The sequence below is a fragment of the Saccopteryx bilineata genome, chromosome 4, assembly GCF_036850765.1.
Source record: "Saccopteryx bilineata isolate mSacBil1 chromosome 4, mSacBil1_pri_phased_curated, whole genome shotgun sequence".
NCBI classification, from domain to species: Eukaryota; Metazoa; Chordata; class Mammalia; order Chiroptera; family Emballonuridae; genus Saccopteryx; species Saccopteryx bilineata.
The window spans coordinates 28510604-28534187 of NC_089493.1; the positions used below are offsets into that span (position 1 = coordinate 28510604).

The 23584-nt window shown below is 41.8% G+C and overlaps 1 protein-coding gene across 2 annotated transcripts in view; it reads right to left on the reverse strand.

Moving 5' to 3' along the window:
* PSEN1 (presenilin 1) overlaps positions 1–23584 on the reverse strand; it is a 68379-nt gene that overhangs the window by 26572 nt on the left and 18223 nt on the right. For both annotated transcript variants that reach the window (XM_066273712.1, XM_066273713.1), the window contains 2 exons: positions 10333–10586; positions 6489–6630 (listed from right to left, as the gene is read on the reverse strand). In XM_066273712.1, the coding sequence (XP_066129809.1) occupies positions 6489–6630; positions 10333–10586 (396 nt within the window). The remainder of the gene's footprint in view (positions 1–6488; positions 6631–10332; positions 10587–23584) is intronic.

Genomic DNA, 23584 nt, shown 5'->3' on the forward strand with positions numbered 1-23584 from the left:
CATTTCGTTGTGGTGATAGGAATGGGGGGTAGACACTAGAAGATTTGGGAATGTAAAACAATTACTGTGTTATCTTGTGGTGTAAGAATGCTTTTTCCTTTTAATAGAGCTATAGATAGATGTTGCAAGCTTGTTAGTAACTGACTGATGTACCATGCTCCCTCCTTACCCACCCCACCCAGTACTTGATTTTGTATAAAAGGTTTAGAACAGTAAGAGGGCCTACATGATTTGGGACTGTGCCCCATGTAGCTAGCCAGCTAATTAATAAATTCCTCAAAAATTCATTTGGACTTGGTGTCTTTATGTAACCGTGGATTAAGGTACAGTACTTTACAACACGGCATGTGGCACAACCGGATGGACCAGGCAAGCCCACTAGGGCACGATGCTCTGTCTACTGGGGTGCTGCTCTGCTGCAACTGGAGCCATTTTTTTAGCGCCTAAAGTGGAGGCCATGGAGCCATCTTCAGTATCTGGGGACAACTTGCTCCAATCAAACCATGGCTGCAGGAAGGGAGGAAGAGCGAGAGAGCGAGAGCGAGAGCGAGAAGCGAGGGGGGAGGGGTAGAGAAGCAGATGGGTGCTTCTCCTGTGGGCCCTGGCTGGGAATGGAACCCGGGAATTCCACATGCGGGGCTGATGCTCTACCACGGAGCCAACCAGCCAGGGCCTCAAAGTTTAGATTTTTACAGTGAACACTCACATATCACCTAAATTCTATATTCACATTTGGCTCTACTTGCTTTGTAACATTTCTATCCATCTCCCCTACACAGCAAAGTAACCAGAAGACACCTGTCCATTTTCCTCTAAATATTTCAACTTTAACCAAAATACTCTAAAGGGAGCTCTTGCTCTATTTCTTCTGTAAAACAAAACAAAACAAAATAAATAAAAAACAATAAAGTTGCCTGACCAGGTGGTGGTGCAGTGGATAGAGCATCAGAACTGGGATGCGGAGGACCCAGGTTCGAGACCTCGAGGTTGCCAACTTAAGCATGGGCTCACCTGGCTTGAGCAAAGCTCACCAGCTTGGACCCAAGGTCGCTGGCTCGAGCAAGGGGTTACTCGGTCTGCTGAAGGCCCACAGTCAAGGCACATATGAGAAAGCAATCAATGAACAACTAAGGTGTCACAACAAGGAAGCAATCAATGAACAACTCAGGTGTCGCAATGAAAAACTAATGATTGATGCTTCTCATCTCTCTCCATTCCTGTCTGTCTGTCCCTATCTATCCCTCTCTCTGACTCTCTGTCTCTGTAAAAAACAAAAACAACAAACAAAAAAATAAAGTTTAAGGAGAAAGGAACTTGCATCCTGTCCCATCATATAAGCCTCAGCTTTAGAAATAATCCAAATGAGAAAACTAAAAAAAGCAAACAAAATATTCAAGGACAGAAAAGCTGTAAGGAGTGGGAGATGTATAGTGGCAGTCCATATAAAGTTCCACATTAAGGGTCAGGGTAAATACTAAAAAAGTGGAAGTTCTCATCTTTTTGAGAAATGCTTTTTACTGTATTTTTTTTTAGCAAGGGAATATGAAGATGTTTATTTAAAAATATAGTATTTTTCTGAATACAAAAGAAACATGTATATAACATTTAGAAAATACAGAAACACTGAAAGGAAAAAACAATTTCCACTGCCAAATGACAATCAAAGTTAATATTTTTTTTCAGATGTTTTCTGTCTGCATATGTAGGCATGTGTAAAGACCTTTGAACAAAATTTGAATCAAGTAATAATACTTTTATATTCTTCTCTTTAAAATTTAACTTTTTGTTACAGATAAATTCTGCCATCAAATATTTTTTGGAATAATTTTTAAATGACACTAATATTCTATTTATATGGATTAATCCATAACCTAACTTTTTCCTTGGGCATTTATTTGTGGTTTCTTTTTTTCAATTATAATTTATGCTAGGATAAATATCTTAGCATGTAAATATTTTTCTGGATTTCTAATTCTTCCTTTGGAATAAATCATGAAAGTAAAATTACTGAATCAACATCTACAAACTTTTTTTATTTTTAAAATTTGTCCTTTTAAAAAAATGTTTATTTTATTGATTTTAGAGAGTAAGGAAGGGAGAGAGAGACAGAGGGAGAGAAAGGAGGGGAAGGAACATCAAGCTGTTACGGTATGAGCCCTGACCGGGGATCGAACTGGCAACCTCTGTGCTTTAAGATGTTGCTCTAACCAACTGAGCTATCCGGCTAGAGCTACAAACCTTTTCTAATGACTGATTATTGATACATACTGATAGACTTCATAAAAAAAGAAAATAGACCAAAAAAGTCAATAGACTTCATAAAAAAAGACTAGATTATTACCAAGTCAATAGACAAAATATACTGCTCACAAAAATCATATTCATAATGAATATGAAACTATAAAATATCCCCTATTAATATCCCTGTTAAATAGATCCCATTAAAATATCCCATTAATTTGTTATTTTAATATGTATTTCTCTTTTTTACTAGTGAGGAAATATTGTATATATATACATACATATGACTTTTTATACTGGTCATCTATAGTTCATAATTTTCTTGATGATTTGTAAGTGATCTGTACATTATAAAAATATTAGTCCTTTGACTAACATAATGGTTGTAAACAGTTTTCCTATTTAGGCCGCTCACTTGCATGATCATTTTCTGAAGTATATCTGAATTCAAAGCCTCTTCTGATGATGACTAAGTAGCACCTCCTCCTTTTCTAGAACATCATATTGTAAAACCGGCCTTTAATATCCTGAAAACATCCCTGCTCGGCTTTCCTGTGCTAAGAGCTGGGAAAGAAAAGGGTCCTGCTTCAGTACTGAACAGCAAGTGTCTGCTCTAACCCCTGATCTATCCAGGCCAGGAACTGTGTGACTTCAACAAGTCCTATGAAGTTTCATCTACAACGAATCATAAGCCTTTTCCATTTTCTACTTTTTGAGGAATAAAGAAACAAAATGGAGTCACTACAGTCAAGCTGCTGAATTATGAAAATTAGGTAGTTGAGGAATGAGGAAACGATTATGTTCTTGTTTTACTACCTTAGGAACTTAAACTTTTGAAAGTTTTAGGCCTGTATCAATGCATGGATATATATCAAACCTCCAAATAACCCTCTGATTAACACCTGAAGGATTAAGGAAAGAATGTTCATGTAACCAGACCACTTGACATCCATTATTCAGACCACTGGGCTCTAGAGCAGAGATGTTCAACCTTTCTTATCTCATGGCACACATAAACTAATTACTAAAATTCTGCACCACACCAGAAAATGTATTTTTTGCCAATCTGACAAAAAAAAAAATAGGTATAATTTTGATTCATTCACATGGGATGGCTATTGTGTTGGCTGCTGTCATTTTTTAATTTCACAATCTAAGAAAAAAGAGGTCAATGACCATGACTAAACAGTTAGGCACTGCATGTTTTTAAAATTCTTGCGGCACATGGGTTGAAAATTGCTGAGCTAGAGGATTACCATCTCAGATTAATCTAGAAACTGAGAATGCAGAACTGATTCTTCTCAAGAATGTACTTTTTACTATAAGAATCCTCAGCTTTTCTTTCTTCTTTGGAACACTCTGGGTATTGCCTAGTTATGTTTTCGGTTTGCAAACCATAGGGTCTTTATATGAATCTTTACCATTTATTTCTAGCCAAAGCCTCTTGATTCACTGATATTCGGTCAATACTTTTTTAAGGTTTTTTTCTTCTTTTTTTCTCTCTTTTCTTTTTTTAGCTTCTTGTGCTTCTTATAGACATTGCACAACCAACCACTGACACAACAAATCCTCAGGGCTTATTTACAAACAGGTTCTGGCAAGTTTCTGAATTTCTGACTCAAAAACTCCTTTTACTCTATACTAGGAGTCAAAGTAAACAACTTGTTTTTATAGAATTGGCTGTGCTTGCTAGGACTTGAACATTAAAAAGCAAAACAAAACAATATAAATGAGTAAATGTAGAAATCTGGCTGAATACGAACTTTTTAGATGGTCTAAAATGAAGCATAACTAAAAGAAACACAAAACTGACCAAAAAATATATCAAAACAGGTTCGAGGTAAAATTTCCATTTTCTCCATTCTTTCACACTCAGCCCCCAAACAATCCTGGGGTAGTGGCAATGGGGGGGCAAGAGCCTAAAACGTAGAAGGAGGGCAAGCTGTCCATCAGATTGGAGAAGCTGTGATTTCCAAAGAGTGAGGCAAATGGCTCTTGCTGTATTTCTCTCTGTCCTCCCAACCTTTTGGTCCTGATATTGGGGGAAAAAAGCCCAACTTTCTGAAACAGGGATGTCCAAAAGAGCCAGAATGTATCAGGGAGAACACAGAAAGGAAAAAGCTCAGAAAAGGAATCTCTAAAAGCTGTTGTGCACTTGTGGGTTCATCCCCAAGATGTCATGTGAGGATATGACCCTAAACACCTCCCCCCAATAAAAATGTGAAGAATAAAAGAGGCATACATCCAGATAAAAGTTACAGAGTGACTCCAATAAATGAGAAAAATGATACTGAAAGGTACACACTTATATGCAGAGAATATATACAGGGTGAAATAAAGGAAATTTTTAAGGAAAAATTCAAGGACAGTATTTAAGATGTGAGCGAATACGTCTAAACAGTGGGAGGAGAAGGCCTCCTACATGGGTTTATGCCCTTCGCTCTTGGGCTTTCTGAGTTTTGATGACTACCTGTCATCATCATACACACTTTTCCTCTTCAATCCTCTCCCTGTGCTAATGTCAGACTGTAGACGGTCATCACTTAGGCTAACACTTCCACCCACTCAAACGTTCCACAAGCAAGGTTAAACGGTATAATTTTAGAGTTTATGAACATTGAAAAGGTATTCAATCTTACTAGTCATCAACTAAATGCAAATTAAGACATTTTGTTTTGCCTATAAAAATTAACACAGATCTTTTAAAAACATTCAATGCTTGTAAAGGTGAGATAAGACAGTCTCATTCAGCCTGACCAAGCAGTGGCAAAGTAAAGAGAGTATCAGACAGTGATGTAAAGGACCCAGGTTTGAAACCCTGAGGTTGCCAGCTTGAGCACAGACTCATCTGGCCTGAGCATGGGATCACCAGCTTAATTAAGCACAGGGTTGCTGGTTTGGGTGTGGGATCATAGACATGATCCCATGGTTGCTGGCTTGAGTCCAAAGGTTGCTGGCTTGAGCCCAAAGGTTGCTGGCTTGAGCCCAAGGTCACAGGTTTGAGCAAGGGGTCACTTGTTCTGCTGGAGCCCTCCCACCCTGGTCAAGACACACATGAGAAAGCAATCAATGAACAACTAAGGAGCTGCAACGAAGAATTGATGCTTCTCTCTCCCTTCCTGTCTGTCCCTATCGGTCCCTCTCTGTCTCTGACACACACACACACACACACACACACACACACACAAAATCTCATTCACTATTAGTGTTAAGTACAAACGAAGACTATCATTTTGAAAAGGGAATTTTGCATACCAAGATATGTAGATAATTTGCCCCAGAAATTCCATGCCTAGAATTTTACCTTAAGAAAATAATTTTAAAAAGCTCTATGCATAACATTTTTTTTAGAATAGTGAAATTAGGGTAAGTACATCACAATATACTCACTGAGTTCAATATTATATATAGCTGTTATACGTATTTTCAAAGAATTCATAATATGGAAAAATGCTTACACCAAAGTAAAAGGAAAGGACATACTGATTATACTTTAATTTTATCCATGTTAAAACATATGTACAGAAATAAATACTAGAAGGAAATAGAGTAGACAAACTTCATTATTTGGAAAGTTAGTATTTGAGAGTGTCGCTAAAGGCTCATGACTTGTAATAACTGGTCATGTTTTTTAAACACGAATGCGGAACGTGTGCCACACGGCTGGAACTGAGGAGCGAGTCACTTCGCTGAAGCGAGCTCAGGAGCAGAGGCTGGCAGGCTGGGCCCGTCTCTTTCCTGCACAACCTCCCCTGCTTGCACTTCCCGAGGAAAGCGTCAGTGCTACTGCCGAAGAGGTGGAGAGGAAATGATGGTACGGATTTGGAAGTGGAAACGCAGACAGTCGCCAACGAGTTTAAACCAGCGTCTGAAGGTGGCTTTATTGTTCTGTCCTCAAGCATGAAAATATAAATATATTATTTTATGGGAACAATTATATCCTGTAATGCTATTGTCAATAAGGGAATCCCAAAGGTCTTAAAGCTATTTCCCTTTGGAATGTCATAAACCACAAATCAAAATGTTAAAACCATTTAGATTGTGATATAATATGAAAGCATTTGTTTTCCATTTATGCTTTTTTGTATTTTTCAAATGCTCCACAATGAGAAAAAACTAAAAATTAACTTAGTTCTAGAATATAAGACCTTCTATTTTAGACCAAGTAAAGTATATATATGATAGAAAACTCCAGTCATAAAAAGAACATGGTAGAAAGCAAAGCTCTGTCTCCCACACCTGCTCACCTTATAGCACCTGTATTTATATAGAGCCACCAGGAGAATAGTCATGACAACAATGACGCTGATCATGATAGCAGCATTCAGAATTGAGTGCAGGGCTCTCTGGCCCACAGTCTCGGTGTCTTCTGTGAATGGAGTATAGATTCTATAACAAAACAAAAAACACAAAAGCCCCAGGTAAGTGTTAATGAATAGATATCCTAAACCACATACTCTCCAACATTTTCGTTTCCTTGATTCAACTGTTATCTTATGTCACTTTTGTCCATCTCATCAATCTAGCCAAGAATTCTTAACCTAAGAAAAAGAGCTATTGTCTAAAATAAGTGTTTCAGGCCCTTGCTGAGAGGCTTAGTGGATAAAGCATCATCCCAGAACACCAAGGTAACAGGTTTGATCCTTGGTCAAGGTATGAGAAGCACTGAATGAATACACAACTAAATGGAACTAAGTGCAACAAGGAGTTGATGCCTCTCTTTCTTTCTCACTCTAAAATAAATGAAAACAAAGTTAAAAATAAAGACAATAAAACAAGTGCTTCAAAATAAAAGGAGATATCCATAATCTACAATATGGAGAGCTGTGAGCCAGTCACTGGCTCCACCTAGTGGATGTTATATACTGAAATAATTACCTCACCAAGTATTCTTCCTCCACAGCTTATTAGTGATTTGCTAAAGAACTAGATTCTGCCACATGAATGGTTTAGGCTCCAACTGATTGTCAGAGGAAGGTAATATGGCTTACAAATATTCTCTTTTATCTTTAGGGTGACTGCAACAGTGTCATCTTGAGATAATGTCACATACCCATCTTCCCCTTGTTTCTCATTGACATAAAAACACTTTTAGTTAGCCCTGGCCGGTTGGCTCAGCGGTAGAGCGTCGGCCTAGCGTGCGGAGGACCCGGGTTCGATTCCTGGCCAGGGCACACAGGAGAGGCGCCCATTTGCTTCTCCACCCCTCCGCCGCGCTTTCCTCTCTGTCTCTCTCTTCCCCTCCCGCAGCCAAGGCTCCATTGGAGCAAGGATGGCCCGGGCGCTGGGGATGGCTCTGTGGCCTCTGCCCCAGGTGCTAGAGTGGCTCTGGTCGCAACATGTCGACACCCCGGAGGGGCAGAGCATCGCCCCTGGTGGGCGTGCTGGGTGGATCCCGGTTGGGCGCATGCGGGAGTCTGTCTGACTGTCTCTCCCTGTTTCCAGCTTCAGAAAAATGAAAAAATAAATAAATAAATAAATAAATAAATTAAAAAAAAAAAAACAAAAAAAACCACTTTTATTCTAGGTGCCAATTTTCTCTGCTAAAAGACTATTTGTGACTCCCTTATAGTCAGGTGTGACAATGAGACTAAGTAATGGTCAATAAGTTATAAACAGATCTAGTGTGTAGAACTTCTGTGAAAGGAGTTAATTCTCCTGAGAAAGATGTCTTATGTCCTTTTTTCCCCTACCCCTTCCTGCATCCTGCTGTCCAAATGAAAGCTGGGGCTCCAGCAGCCATAATAACCTAGAGTATAAAAGCTAAATAAGAAAGAACAGAGACTGAGTCCTTTTTTATTAAGTGAGAAGCGGAGAGACAGACTCCCGCATGCGTCCCAACCACACCCCAATCGGGATCCACCTGGCAAGCCCCCTACCAGGTGATGCTCTGCCCATCTCGGGTTGTTGCTCTGTTGCTCAGCAACCGAACTATTTTAGCACCTGGGGAGAAGTCATGGAGCCATCCTCAGCACCGGGGGGCCAACTTGCTCCAACTGAGCCATGGCTGCAGGAGTGGAAGAGAGAGATAGAGAGAGAGAAGCGAGAAGGAGAGGGGGTGGAGAAGCAGATGGTCACTTCTCCTGTGTGCCCTGACCAGGAATCAAACCCAGGATATCCACAGGCCGGGCCAAGGCTCTACCACTGAGCTAACTGGCCAGGGCCAAGACTGAGTTCTTAATGAATGTGAAGTCACTAGACAAATTTAGACTGACACCTTTTGCACTACTCTGTAGGAGAGAGATAGATCATGTATATCATTTTATATGATTTTCTATGCTGGGGTCAGCAAACTTTCTGCAAAGGACTAGAAAGTTAAGTTTTGTGGATGATATGGTTTCTGCTGCAACCATTCAACTCTGTGGTTATCATAGAAAAGAGACAATATATAAAAGAATGGACATGCCTGACAAATCGGTGGCCCAGTGGATAAATGTCGGCCTGAGACATTGAGAATCCAGGTTAAAAACCCCAAGGTCACCAGCTTGAGCACAGGCTCATCCGGCTTGGGCGCAGGCTCACCAGACTGAGCGTGAGATCATAGACATAACCTCAGGGTCGCTGGCTTGAGCAAAGGGTCACTGGCTCGGCTGGAGCCCCCCAGTCAAGGCACACATGAGAAACCAATCAATGAACAACTAAGGTGCCACAACCTTAGTTATGTAGAATTGATGCTTCTCATCTCTCTCCCTTCCTGCCTGTTTGTCCCCTTCTCTAAAAAAAAAACCCCAAAAAACAAAAACAATGGACATGGTTGTGTTCCAATAAAACTTTACAAAAGCAGGTGACAGGCAGCTGTGACCTGTGGGCTGTCTTACTAACCCCTGTTTCATCATACGTAGCCAAACTAACTCTACCTTATTCCTCAATCTCTTCTGGCTATTACTTCTATCATCTACCCACCACTCGCTGCCTTAGTCTTTCTCCCAAAGATTAATAGCTTGGTTTTCAGAACCCCACATAGTTTTCAAACACTTGCCACTTTCAAATTCTAAAATCCACTTAAAACTTGTTAGAGCCAGACCCTGGCCGGTTGGCTCAGTGGTAGAGCGTCAGCCTGGCGTGCAGGAGTCCCGGGTTCGATTCCTGGCCAGGGCACACAGGAGAAGTGCCCATCTGCTTCTCCATCCCTCCCCCTTTCCTTCCTCTCTGTCTCTCTCTTCCCCTCCCACAGCCAAGGCTCCATTGGAGCAAAAAGTTGGCCCGGACGCTGAGGATGGCTCCATGGCCTCTGCCTCAGGCACTAGAATGGCTCTGGTTGCAACAGAGCAACGCCCCAGATGGGCAGAGCATCGCCCCCTGGTGGGCATACCGGGTGGATCCCGGTCGGGCGCATGCAGGAGTCTGTCTGACTAACTCCCCGTTTCCAACTTCAGAAGAAGAAGAAAAAAAACTTGTTAGAGCCCCACTAGAGTCCTAGAAACAGAACTAGGTGACATATGAATCAAAGCATTTTTCTTGGATGCAAAGGGCTAGCACCAACAGCACCAGAGACTCTACATAACAGTTCCCCAAGAGTCTCGAGTGCCAGTTTGAGTTAATTCCTCATCCTTCATCATGTAACAACTCCTTTGCCGAGCATGTATTATACCTATACCTCATCCTGGGAACAAAGTGCCCTGGTAAGATTTACAGTGTACAAGGAAACCAGGTGTTGAATAAATAATGTAAATATACATTTGAAAATTGTTACAAGTGAAAAAGAACAGGTTTGTATGAGAAAAAATATCAGAAAGTATCTAATTTTGTTAGAAGGATCAGGAAAGTTATCTTTGGACTTAACATTTAAGCGAAGGTTAGAAGAATGATAGAAATTAATCCAGCTAAATTAGAAAAGGAAAGAAAATTCCAGGCAAAGCACACTGGGCCCAATGGCCCTGAGATGGGAACGATTATTATTCAACGCTTTAACTGCTCAATTACAAATAAATTCAGCCCTACTTTAGGGATATCATACAGGAAATATAATTCTATAGCTTTCATCTTCTCTACTTAAAGTATCAAGTAATAGCCCTTCACTCCCTCAACTGCTTCTGACTGGATGAATTCTAGCCTCCGGGGTATCAATATAATAAAGTAAAATATACATACAACTGCCCATCCTTTCGGGTGTAAAAGCTGACTGATTTGATGGTAGCCACCACCACCACCATGCAGAGAGTCACGGGGACAAAGAGCATGATCACATGTTTGGCGCCGTATTTCAGTGTCAGCTCCTCATCTTCTTCTTCCTCTTGTTCCACCACTTGCAGCGAGCTGCCCTGCGGTCCTCCATTGGACAGCGGGTCGGGGTTGCCCCGCCTCTGCCGTTCGCTGCTGTGCTCACGCCGCTCTCTACTGTCATTCTGAAAGCACAAAAAACACGTTTTCAGTAAGTCAGACTCTCAAGAGAACCGAGGTATTCTATATCAAAAACAGAAAATGTAACAGTCAGATCTGAGATTAACAATAATAAGCTCATCGTTTTTGGAGTTCTCAAACTTGAGCTAAGAAAGAACCAATTTACAAGAAGTGTGCAGTTAAGAAATGCAGATCACTTACCAAGCTCACTGAAAGAGCCCAGGCCCTCCCTTTCACCGGGTCTTGGTTTTCCTCACTGTCTCCTTCCATTCCCAACCTAATACAGTTCTACTTACCCTTCGAGGTTTGGATTACAATGGACACCTGCATGAAAACTTTATTTGCTACAGCATCAAGCAGAGTAATTTCAGCTTTTCCAAATTCATGAAGTGCTTTCTACCTATGGTTTTATACCAGTTACCTTACCTTCATTACTAATAAGACATAAAATCCTGTAGTGATGTACAGAAGATCTCTATGTAATTATTTCTTACAATTGCATGTAAATCTATAAGTATGTCAAGTATGCAATTTTAAAAAATCTTTATAGTGAGTGAGAGAAATTAGGCCTTACACAATTATGATATACCTGCCCTATTCCTACTGTGCCTTGTATAGTCAGGAAATAACAGTTAACTAACGATGGAATGAAACGAGAACCTTTCTTTTTCTTTCTTTTGCTTTTTTCCCCATCTTTTTCCAAGTGAGAGGAGGGGAGACAGAGAGAGAGACTCCTGCATGTGCCCAAGGGATCCACATGGCCACCTCTATCTGGGGCCATGCTCGTAATCGAGCTATTTTTAGAGCCTGAGGCAGAGGCTCCACAGAACCATTCTCAGCTTCTGGGGCCGATGTGCTCGAACCAATCGAGCCATGACTGCAGGAGGAAAAGAGAAAGGGAGAGAAAGAGAGAGAGAGAGAGAGAGAGAGAGAGAGAGAGAACGGGGAGGGGAGGGGGAGGAGAGGCAGATAGTCACTTGTTCTGTATGCCCTGACCAGGAATCAAACCCAGGACATCCACATGCCAGGCCAACACTCTACCACAAGAGAATCTTTCTTAGATGTTACCTTCCAGGGACTCTTAATCCAAACTCCACTTTATCACCTTCATTTTTATCCTGGGTTTCTCCTTTCCTATTCTTCAAGTTCAATTTCTTTTTTAGGATCACTGTTCATATCTAAAACTCAGCATTTGTAAAGGATAGGATGAATCCCAAGAGCACTAACAACAACAATAAAAATAGATATTAGGAAGGAAAACAGGTACTCCTCTTCCTCCTCACTGATAATAGAACAGGTTGATAGCCACTATTGCTGAACGATGTAATCAGCTTGGTTAAGAAACGATTCTGTTGGGAAGATCATGTAAGAACATGCAACTCTTTGTAATTAATTTTTGACTACAGATATAACTATTACTACAGAGTATTACTACTATTCATTAGAAATACATTACACATTTAATAACAGCTTAACGTTATTACAGTGTACGAAGGAGTGATATGTGCTTTACACTGAATTCTCCCAGCCACCGCATCACCCCCCTCTCTAGGTAAGGAAGAGCCACAGCCAGTGGTACACAGCAGGCCTGACCCTAGGCGTGCCTGACTGCAGAAAAGAGCTTTTAACCACTGCAGTTTGCTGTTCACAGCCACCATAAGAGCTCTGGAGACTGTGTAGGCTCAATTGTCTTTTACTTTACTTTCAATATATTTACCTCACAGGTAATTATCAAAATTCTATATTCCAAGTAATCTTCTGTGGCAATACTGAAAATAATAAGATATGCTGTCCTTGAGAAGTTATTAAGTTAGTTTTTTTTTTTGGTATTTTTTCTGAAGCTAGAAATGGGGAGAGACAGTCAGACAGACTCCCGCATGCACCCGACCGGGATCCACCCGGCACGCCCACCAGGGGGCGATGCTCTGCCCCTCCGGGGCATCACTCTGCCGTGACCAGAGCCACTCTAGCACCTGGGGCCAAGGCCAAGGAGCCATCCCCAGCGCCTGGGCCATCTTTGCTCCAGTGGAGCCTCGGCTGTGGGAGGGGAAGAGAGAGACAGAGAGGAAGGAGAGGGGGAGGGGTGGAGAAGCAGATGGGCGCTTCTCCTGTGTGCCCTGGCAGGGAATCGAACCCGGGACTTCTACACGCCAGGCCGACGCTCTACCACTGAGCCAACCAGCCAGGGCTTAAGTTAGTTTTAATATAGAATAAATACCTGACCTGTGGTGGCGCAGTGGATAAAGCGTCAACCTGGAAATGCTGAGGTCGCCGGTTCGAAACCCTGGGCTTGCCTGGTCAAGGCACATATGGGAGTTGATGCTTGCAGCTCCTCCCCACCTTTCTCTTTCTCTCCCTCTCCCCTCTCTCTCTCCCCGTCTCTTTCTCTCCCTTTCTCTCTCCTCTCTAAAATGAATTAAAAAAAATTAAAAAAGAAAAAAAAAATCTTTAGGAAAAAAAAAAAAAAAAAAGCCTGACCAGGCGGTGGCGCAGTGGATAGAGCATCGGACTGGGATGCCAAGGACCCAGGTTTGAGACCCTGAGGTCGCCAGCTTGAGCGCGGGCTCATCTGGTTTGAACAAAAGCTCACCAGCTTGGATCCAAGGTCGCTGGCTCAAGCAAGGGGTTACTTGGTCTGCTGAAGGCCCGCGGTCAGGGCACATATGAGAAAGCAATCAATGAACAACTAAAGTGTCGCAATGTGGAATGAAAAACTAATGATTGATGCTTCTCATCTCTCCGTTCCTGTCTGTCTGTCCCTCTCTCTGACTCTCTCTGTCTCTGTAAAAAAAACAAACAAAAAAAACAATAAATACTGTATTAGAGATATGAATGAAGTGTTACAGGACTATAATTCTGTGTGGTCAAGAGAGGCAACATAGGCCCTGGCCAGTTGGCTCAGTGGTAGAGCGTTGGCCTGGCGTGCAGGAGTCTCGGATTCGATTCCCGACCAGGGTACACAGGAGAAGCGCCCATCTGCTTCTCCACCCCTCCCCCTCTCCTTCCTCTCTGTCTCTCTCTTCCCCTCCCGCAGCCGAGGCTCCATTGGAGCAAAGTTTGCCTGGGCGCTGAGGATGGCTCTGTGGCCTCTGCCTTAGGTGCTAGAATGGCTCTGGTCGCAACAAAGCAATGCCCCGGATGGGCAGAACATCGTCCCCTGATGGGCATGCTGGGTGGATCCCGGTCGGGCGCATGCGGGAGTCTGTCTGACTGCCTCCCCGTTTACAACTTCAGAAAAATACAAAAAATAATAGTAATAAAAAAAATTTTTTAAAAAAAGAAAGAAAAGAAAGGCAACATAACCCTGGCAGGTTGGCTCAGTGGTAGAGCATCAGCCTGGCGTGCAGGAGTCCTGGGTTTGATTCCCGGCCAGGGCACACAGGAGAAGCGCCCATTTGCTTCTCCACCCCCACCCTCCTTCCTCTCTGTCTCTCTCTTCCCCTCCCGCAGCCAAGGCTCCATTGGAGCAAAGTTGGCCTGGGTGCTGAGGATGGCTCTATGGCCTCTGCCTCAGGCACTAGAATGGCTCTGGTTGCAACAGAGCGGCACCCCAGATGGGCAGAGCATCGCCCCCTGGTGGGCATACCGGGTGGATCCCGGTTGGATGCATGCAGGAGTCTGTCTGACTGCCTCCCCATTTACAACTTCAGAAAAATACAAAAAAAAAAAAAAAGGCAACATAAAAGTTGCAATTCTTGCCCTGGCCAACTAGCTCCACTGGTTGAAACATCATCCCAAAGCACAGAGGTTGCTGGTTCAATCCCTGGTCAGGGCACAGATTGATGTTCCTGTCTCTCTCTCTCTCTCTCTGATCAATAAATAAACTTTTTTTTTTTTTTTTGTATTTTTCTATAGCTGGAAACGGGGAGAGACAGTCAGACAGACTCCCGCATGCGCCCGACTGGGAGACTCCCGCATGCACCCGGCACGCCCACCAGGGGCGATGCTCTGCCCACCAAGGGGCGATGCTCTGCCCCTCCAGGGCGTCGCTCTGCCACGACCAGAGCCACTCTAGCGCCTGGGGCAGAGGCCAAGGAGACATCCCCAGCGCCCGGGCCATCTTTGCTCCAATGGAGCCTTGGCTGCGGGAGGGGAAGAGAGAGACAGAGAGGAAGGGGGGGGGTGGAGAAGCAAATGGGCGCTTCTCCTGTGTGCCCTGGCCGGGAATTGAACCCAGGTCCCCCGCACACCAGGCCGACACTCTACCGCTGAGCCAACCGGCCAGGGCCAATAAATAAACTTTTTAAAAAGTGCAATTCTTGAGCAGAACCTGCAAGAATGATGGTAAGGTAAATAGGCTCCAGGCAGAGACAACATGAACTGTGGCACAGACATGGGAAAGTGACATGCAGAACACCAGTGAGATGCAGTGACATGCAGAACACTCCTGCTGTGGTTGGAGAACAGGATCCGCCAGGGCTGGCGGAAGAAAAGCAGGTTACGAACAGGTTGTAAAGAACCTTGTTTGCCATACCAAGAACTTCAGACTTTGTCCTGTAGGCAATAGAAAGTCATAAAAATTGTCAAGGTTAAGGAAGTGACACATCAGATTCTGTTTCATTTGTGAGAAACTTGACTGAGTGGGGATGGAAAACAGATATATGACATATTTCGGAAACAGGACAGACAGGGCTTGGTGAATGGTCAGGAAGAAGTCAAGGATGGCTCTCGAGGTTTCCAGCGTAAGAGACTAAGGAGGGATGGTGACATCTACAAAGACTGGGGACACAAGGAAATGAGCAGGCTGGAGGGGAGAAGAGATATTTTAGTTAAGAAGATAGAAAATTGTGAGGTACCTGCAACCAGGCAGAAAGACCAAAGGCAGTTAATAAGAATTTCAAGCTCAGAAGAGACTTGGGGGAAGTCATTAGTTTCTATTGCTATAGAAAGGGGTAAAATCTCAGGGAGAGAGTATAGATGGAAAGTAGGAACAGTATGAATTTGTTGGTCATTAATGTAATACAACAGCTGTGGAAGGAAAAATATCGAGTGAGATGACAGATGACAAGCGAGACATAACCCCCTAATCTTAAGAGGCAGGTGATTAGAAGAAAACCCAGTAAAAGAAATTAAGATTAGGGGAGAGGGAAGAAAACCCAGGAATCACAGAAGCCAAAAGAGGAGTACATTTCACAAAGGTGTCACTAACAGGCAGAATGAGAGCCAAAAAGTCACTGAATTTGGCAGTGGGAAGTTCACCAACCTCTTCAGACAAGTAAAACAGTTAAGAGGAAAGTCAGATCATAAATCATAATAGACTGAGGAAGAGACTGACAATATAAGACAGGAAGATGGTAACTAATGGCACAGGGTAGGGATAAATGGAGAACAAAAAAGGAGAGAGTTGGCCGTAAAAAGGTATTGGTGCCCTCTACCTCAGTCTAGAGGTCAGAAAGCAACTCTCTGAATTCATGGAGAAAATATTTACGCTTGAACCTTATTAGGAATGGAAAGGAAATGATTCCGAAGCACAAAATGTAGAAATATATACACTACTCATCAGGAAAGATAATTTTTGCTGAACACAAGGCACTAGAGTGGCCAAAGTACAGTAGGAAAGAAACGGCTGCCCTGTCCTGGTAGCTCAGTTTGTTAGAGCATCATTCCCCATACGCCAAGGTTGCAATTTCGATCCCCAGTCGGGGCACATGCAAGAAGCAACCAATAAATACATAATTAAGTGGAACAACAAATCGATGCTTCTCTTTCTCTCCCTTCCTCTCTAAAATCAATAAATAAATTTAAAAAAATTTTTAATGGTTAAGAGGAAGGCAGAATCTGGAGAGCAAAGACATAGTGTGATATGCTGGGCAGGAGAGCTGAGGGAATTCACTTCTAAGAATGGTTTGTTTGTGACTAGTGTTCAGCAATACAATTATGACCAACTTGATGGGGTCAATTAAGGCACAAAATAAACTAAAATGCAAAAACAGCTACCTTTATATGGTATTTGTTTTATTTATTTAATTTTATTTTTTTACAGAGACAGAGAGAGAGAGTCAGAGAAAGGGATAGATAAGGACAGACAGGAACAGAGAGAGATGAGAAGCATCAATCATTAGTTTTTTTGTTGCAACACCTTAGTTGTTCATTGATTGCTTTCTCACATGTGCCTTGACCATGGGCCTTCAGCAGACCGAATGACCCCTTGCTCGAGCCAGTGACCTTGGGTCTAAGCTGGTGAGCTTTGCTCAATCCAGATGAGCCCGCGCTCAAGCTGGCGACCTTGAGGTCTCGAACCTGGGTCCTCTCCGCATCCCAGTCCAACACTCTATCCACTGTGCCACCACCTGGTCAGGCTTTATATGGTATTTGATAACTCATAAAGCACTCTCACATCTCTCAATCATTCTTTTCATATGTTAAAAGGTTTTGGTGAACACTAAAGCAACCTGTCCAACATCTCACAGCCAGAAAACAGCAGAGGCAGGAGTCAAATTCAAGTTTCTTGCTTCAAAATCTGTTTTCTTTCTATGGCACTACAGCTGTCCCATTAGGCTACACAAATGTTTTAACTGAGTAAGTCTAGCATGAAAGAGGCAATCATAACATGTGCATTCACATTACTCAACTGGATGTTCTGGTTTGTAATGAACATCAGCCAACCTCACCCTGCCCCACCCCTGAAGCTGATATGGGAAACTAGAGCACTGTTTCTCTTTCTCTCTCTCTCTCACACACACACACACACACACACACTTACTCTTTAAAGGACTTGTTGGATACTATTTTTAAAGCTGACTCTATGTTTTAATTTGTTTTTTAAAGTACAATTTACCTATTTAAATATGTAAAATATTCATATGGTTTTAAAATCTGAATATATAAAGGTGTACAGTAAAAAGTCTCCCATAGAACTATCTACTTAGTTTCCTAATCTCCCAGGTTACCATTATCACAGTTATTTGCAAATTCTATATACCAACAAATACAAACCTACATTCTCATTCTCCTTTCAGCAAGAGGCAGCAGCACAATAAATGCACTGTCCTGTACTTTGCTTTCTTTGCTTAACTATGCATCTTAGAGATTTTTTAAAACATCAGTACACAAAAAAACATCCTTATTTCTAAAAAATTATTTTTTAATCAGCTATATAGCCACTATATAAATGTCATTAATTTATTAGGCTACTTCCTTAATTACTGACATTCAAATTGCTTTGAACTTTTTGCCATTACAAACAAACACTGCTGCAGTCAGAATGCCCTCTATTAAGTTATTCCACATGTGGGGGGGTGTATTTGTATGATAAATTCCCTGTAATAAAACTGCTAGGTCAAAGTACACTGGAAGCTGAGATACTAATGTATATTGCCAAATCACCTTCCTTATGGACTGTACCAGTTTAAAGACTCAGCAATGTAGGCGAGTGCCCATTTCAACAAGTCCTTATCACACAAGCTATGAGCTGCCTGGATTTTTACCAATCTAATAGGTGAAATACAGTATCTCTATAATTTTAACTTCTGTTTCTCTTACTATTAGGCAAGATGTGTATTTTTTTCTATGAACTCAGTACTCATTTCTTTGCCACTTTTCTATTTGGCTTATGGTACCTTTTTCTTTTTTTAGTTTCTAGGTATAATTACTATATTTACTAATTAACAATCATTCAATGCCAGCTATGTACTAGGTGCCAACAACATAGCAAGCAGTCAGCAAGACAGATGAGGTTTCTGCTCTCCTGAACTGATTTCAAGCAGAGCGAGACAGATAATAAACAAGATAATTATAGAGTGGGACAGTATTACAGCAGGGTGATGTGATAAAGAATACAGGGGATATCTTTCTGAGGAAATGACATTTGAGATGACACCTGAAGGATGAAAAGATGTGAAAGGATTACAGTACAACACAGGAGAAATCCTGTAGGTCAGCAGTACCCAAACCCTGAATATGACGAACAGAGACTTGGCCTTGTTCCTGAGAGATAAGCTCTATGGCTCTTGAATTGCCCTGCCTATTAAAAGTGTTTCTGTTTACATGAGGCCTTGGGCCACAATACTAACAACGTGATCTATGGTGGGGGTCTTGGACCACATGGTATGTGCTTAAATTTGGGAGGGGCTGGAAAACAATGGTCAGCCATGTCTTCGTGACCAACCCCCAGTAAAACTCCTAGACACCAAGGCGCTTGTTGGCAATATTCTGTGCATATTGTCACACACTGTTCCTGGGAGAATTAAGCACTGTTCCCATGACTCCACTGGGAGAGGACAACTAGAAGCTTGTGCCTGGTCCCTGTTTTATATGCCTTTTTCTGTTGCTAATTTTAATCTGTATCTTTTCACTGTAATAAACTGGAACAGTGACTATAACAGCTTTTCTGAGTTCTGTAAATTCTTCTAGCTAATCACTGGACCTGAGCATAATCTTGGGGAATCCTAAATATATTTTTATACTGAAACCTACAAAATATGCTAAGAAATATTAAAGAACAAAAGCAAAATTAGACATATGGGACTATATCAAACTTTAAAACCTTTGTCCATCAAAGAAACAATCAACAGGCCTGACCTGTGGTGGCACAGTGGATAAAGCATCGACCTGGAAATGCTGAGGTTGCCGGTTCGAAACCCTGGGCTTGCCTGGTCAAGGCACATATGTGAGTTGATGCTTCCAGCTCCTCCCCCGCCTTCTCTCTCTCTGTCTCTCCTCTCTCTCTGTCTCTCCCTCTCCTCTCTAAAATGAATTTAAAAAATTTAAAAATGTGAAAAAAGAAACAATCAACAGACTGAAAAGTCAACCACAGAATGGGAGAAAAAATATTTGTAAATCATATCTGATAAGGGGTTAACATCCAGAATATATAAAGAACTCCTACAACTCAACAACAAAAAGCCATCCTAATTTTAAAATGAGCAAAGGACCTGGATAGACATTTCTCCAAAGAATATATACAAATGGCCAACAGCATATGAAAAGATGCTCAACATTACTAATCTTAGAAAAATGCAAATCAAACCACACTGAGATATCATCTTACACACACATTAGAATAGCTACTATCAAAAAAAGCCAGAAAACAAGTGTTAGCAAGGATATAGAAAAATTGGAACCCTTGTTACTGCTATTATAACTGTAAATGGTATGGCTGCTATAAAAAAAAGTATAAATTTTCCTCAAAAAACGAAAAAGGGAATTATGATCCTGCAAACCCATTTCTGGGTATATATAAAAAAAAACCCCTGAAATCACTACCTAAAGAGGTATCTGCATATCTGGGATCATGGCAGCATTACTCATAAGAACCAAGAGGGGAAAGCAACTCAAATGTTCATCAACATGTAGATAGAGTCTGACCAGGTGGTGGTACAGTGGAAAGAGCCTTGAACTGAAATGCAGGGGACCCAGGTTCAAAACCCCAACGTCGATGGCTTGAGTGCATGTGGGCTTATTCGGCTTAAGTACAGGCTCACTGGCTTGATCATAGATGTGACCCCATGGTCACTGGCTTGAGCCCAAAAGTCGCTGGCTTGAGCAAGGGGTCACTGGCTCTGCTGTAGCCCCCTGGTCAAGACACATATGAGAAAGCAATCAATGAAAAACTAAGGTGCCGCAACGAAGACTATTAGCTTCTCATCTCTCTCCCTTCCTGTTTGTCTGTCCCTATCTGTCCCTCTCTGTCTCTGTGGCAAAAAACAACAACAACAACAAAAAAATAAATTCTCTAAAGTAGTCCAACTCAAAAAAACAGAAAGTATAACTAGTTTCTATGGATTGTAGGGAGGGGGAAATACGGTGTTCAATGGGTACAAAGTGTCAGTTTTTCAAGTTGAAAAAGTTCTAGAGATCTGTTGCACCACAATGTGAATAGTTAATACTATTGAACTGTACAGTTAAAAATGGTTAAGATGGTAAATTTTAAATGTTGTTACATTATTTACCATAATTTAAAAAAATAATTATTGAAAGAAGATCTAAATAAAATGTTCAGAGATTGAAATACTCAATATTAACCTTTCAAATCCACCACCACACTCCACCCCCAACTGATCTACAGATTCAGCGCAATCTAATCCAATTTCAAGCATACTATAAAAAAATATTTTATTGGGTTTTTTTAAGTCAAAGGAGAGGAGATAGTGAGACAGTCTCCCACATGTGCCCTGACCAAGATCCACCTGGCAATCCTGTCAGGGATCAATGCGCTAATCAACCAAGCTAAAATAAAAATTTTAGTGCCTGAGGCTGACAGGCTCAGACCAACCAAGTTATCCTCAGTGCCTGGGCCTACATTCAAACCAATGGAGCCACTGGCTGCAAGAAAGGAAGAGGGAGCAAATGGGGATAGAGAGGGGAAGAGAAGCAGATGATGACTTCTGTGTGCTGTGACCAGGAATCGAACCTGGGACATCCATACACCGGGCCAGTGTTCTATCCACTGAGCCACTGGCCAGAGCCTTAATGATATTTTAGAAAGAGAGGAAGGCTCTGGCTGGGTGGTTCAGGTGATAAAGCACTGTTTTGGCGCACCAAGGTTGTGGGTTCAATCCCTGGTTAGGGCATGTACACCTAGAGAGGTAGGAAGAGAGAGAGAGAGAGAAACATTGATCTGTTCCTATAAGTGGCCTGATTGGGGACCAAATCTGCAACCTTTGTGTATCAGGACAATGCTCTGACCAACCAAGCAATTCAGCCAGAGCCTAGCACACATTGTTTGTAGCAATGTTTATAAAATTCGTATGGATATCAAAGTACTAAGATATCTAAAATGACTCTGAAAGTTGGAAAACCAACACTACTTGACTTTTTTTTTTAAATACAACCACTAGAGCATTTTTTAAAATTTATTTAATTTATTTATTTAATTTTTTTTTACAGGGACAGAGAGAGAGTCAGATAGAGGGATAGATAGAAACAGACAGACAGGAACGAAGAAAGATGAGAAGCATCAATCATCAATTTTTCGTTGTGACACCTTAGTTGTTCATTGATTGCTTTCTCATATGTGCCTTGACCGCGGGCCTTCAGCAGACCGAGTAACCCCTTGCTCGAGCCAGCGACCTTGGGTCCAAGCTGATGAGCTTTTGTTCTAACCAGATGAGCCTGCACTCAAGTTGGTGACCTTGGGGTCTCGAACCCAGGTCCTCTGCATCCCAGTCCGACGCTCTATCCACTGCGCCACCATCTGGTCAGGCTACAACTCTACTCTTGAATCATATTCCACTCTCAGGTATGTGGATCATATTCTACTCTTAGGTATTTACTCAAAATAAATAAAAGCATACGCCCATTGAAAGATTTGCACATAAATGCCTGTAACTGCCTTATTTTTAATAATTCCAAACTGGAAACAACACAAATATCCATCAACAAGTGAATGGATAAAAAAACTGTAGTATATCCATATAATGAATACAATTCAGCAATAAAAAGGGATAACTGAGCTTGACCGGGTGGTGGCGCAGTGGATAGAGCGTCAGACTGGGATGCGGAGGATCCAGGTTCGAGACTCAGAGGTCACCAGCTTGAGCGTGGGCTCATCTGGCTTGAGCAGAGCTCACCAGCTTGGACTCAAGGTCGCTGGCTTGAGCAAGGGGTCACTCGGTCTGCTGAAGGCCCACAGTCAAGACACATATGAGAAAGCAATCAATGAACAACTAAGGTGTCGCAACGAAAAACTGATGATTGATGCTTCTCATCTCTCTCTTCCTGTCTGTCTGTCCCTATCTATCCCTCTCTGTCTCTGTAAAAAAAAAAAAAAAAAAAGAAAAAAAGGAATAATTGGTATACAGTAAACTGCAATTTAAAGTATACAGTTTGATAAGTCTTAATGTGTATATACTCTTGAAACCACCACCACAGTCAAGAAAATGAACATAGCCATCACCCACAAAAGTTTCCTCATGCTCCTTTGTAATCTCTCCCTTCTGCCCCTACCCAACTACTCCCCATCCCCAGGTGGGGATCAAATTTTTGTTATTATACTCTAGTTTTGAGTTCCTAGAATTTTAATTTGTCCATTGACTTGAGAGAGAGAGAGAGAGAGATCATTGTTCCACTTAGTTGTGCATTCATTGGTTGCTTCTCATATGTGCCCTGACCAGGGATCAAACCTATGACCTTGGTGCACCAGGACAACACTATCCACTGAGCAACCTGGCCAGAGCCAAGGCTATTTCTAAGGTTCAGAAAAACCAGTGTTGTCGCCACCATAAGTGATACCATTTCAGTGGCACAGGGAAGGATGACTCACTATATAAATGCTGTAAGTTTCAGGGAGGGCGAGTCCTACAGGAAGTGGTATGTGGGAAGTGAGTGCCTATGAAACTAGGTTCCCCAGAGTTCCTACACCATTAAGTCAGATGCTTCATTAAAATGATGCTTCATTTTAATTCTTCCTCCCTGCTCCTTACTTCAGAACATGATGCAAGTACAGGTCCAGCTAACCAAAGGCATGTGGACCCTCAAACAGAAAAACTATTTCTCAAGCAGCAAAAATTGTGGAGGCATTTTTAATACAGTGTAGCATCTGCCTGTTTTTTTCTTTTTTTTACCTTGTTTTCTACCTGCCTTTTTAGTTTTTATGTCTGTAAATAAAAGAAATATTATAGCCCTGGCCAGGGAACTCGGTTAGAATGTTGTCCTGATACACCAAGGTTGCGGGTTAGACCCTTAGAGCACATACAAGTATCAACCAATAAAGGCATGAATGAGCAACAAATCAATGTCTCTCTCTCCCTCTAATCAATAAAAATTTTAAAGGATACTATAAACAAAAGTTTCTAAACATTTTTAGAAGGTTTTTTTTTTAGATTTTATTTACTGATTTTGAGAGAAAGGAGAGAGAGAGAAAGTGAGGGTAGAAAGGGGAAGCATCAACTCAGTTGCTTTCAGTACGTGCCTTGACCAGGCAAGCCTAGGGTTTTGAACCAATGACATCAGCATTCCAGGTCAACACTTTATCCACTGCACCACCGCAGGTTGGACACATTTTTAGAAGTTTTAAAGTTATAAACTTTTGTTTATAACATAGAAAGTGTTTTCCCTAATCTCT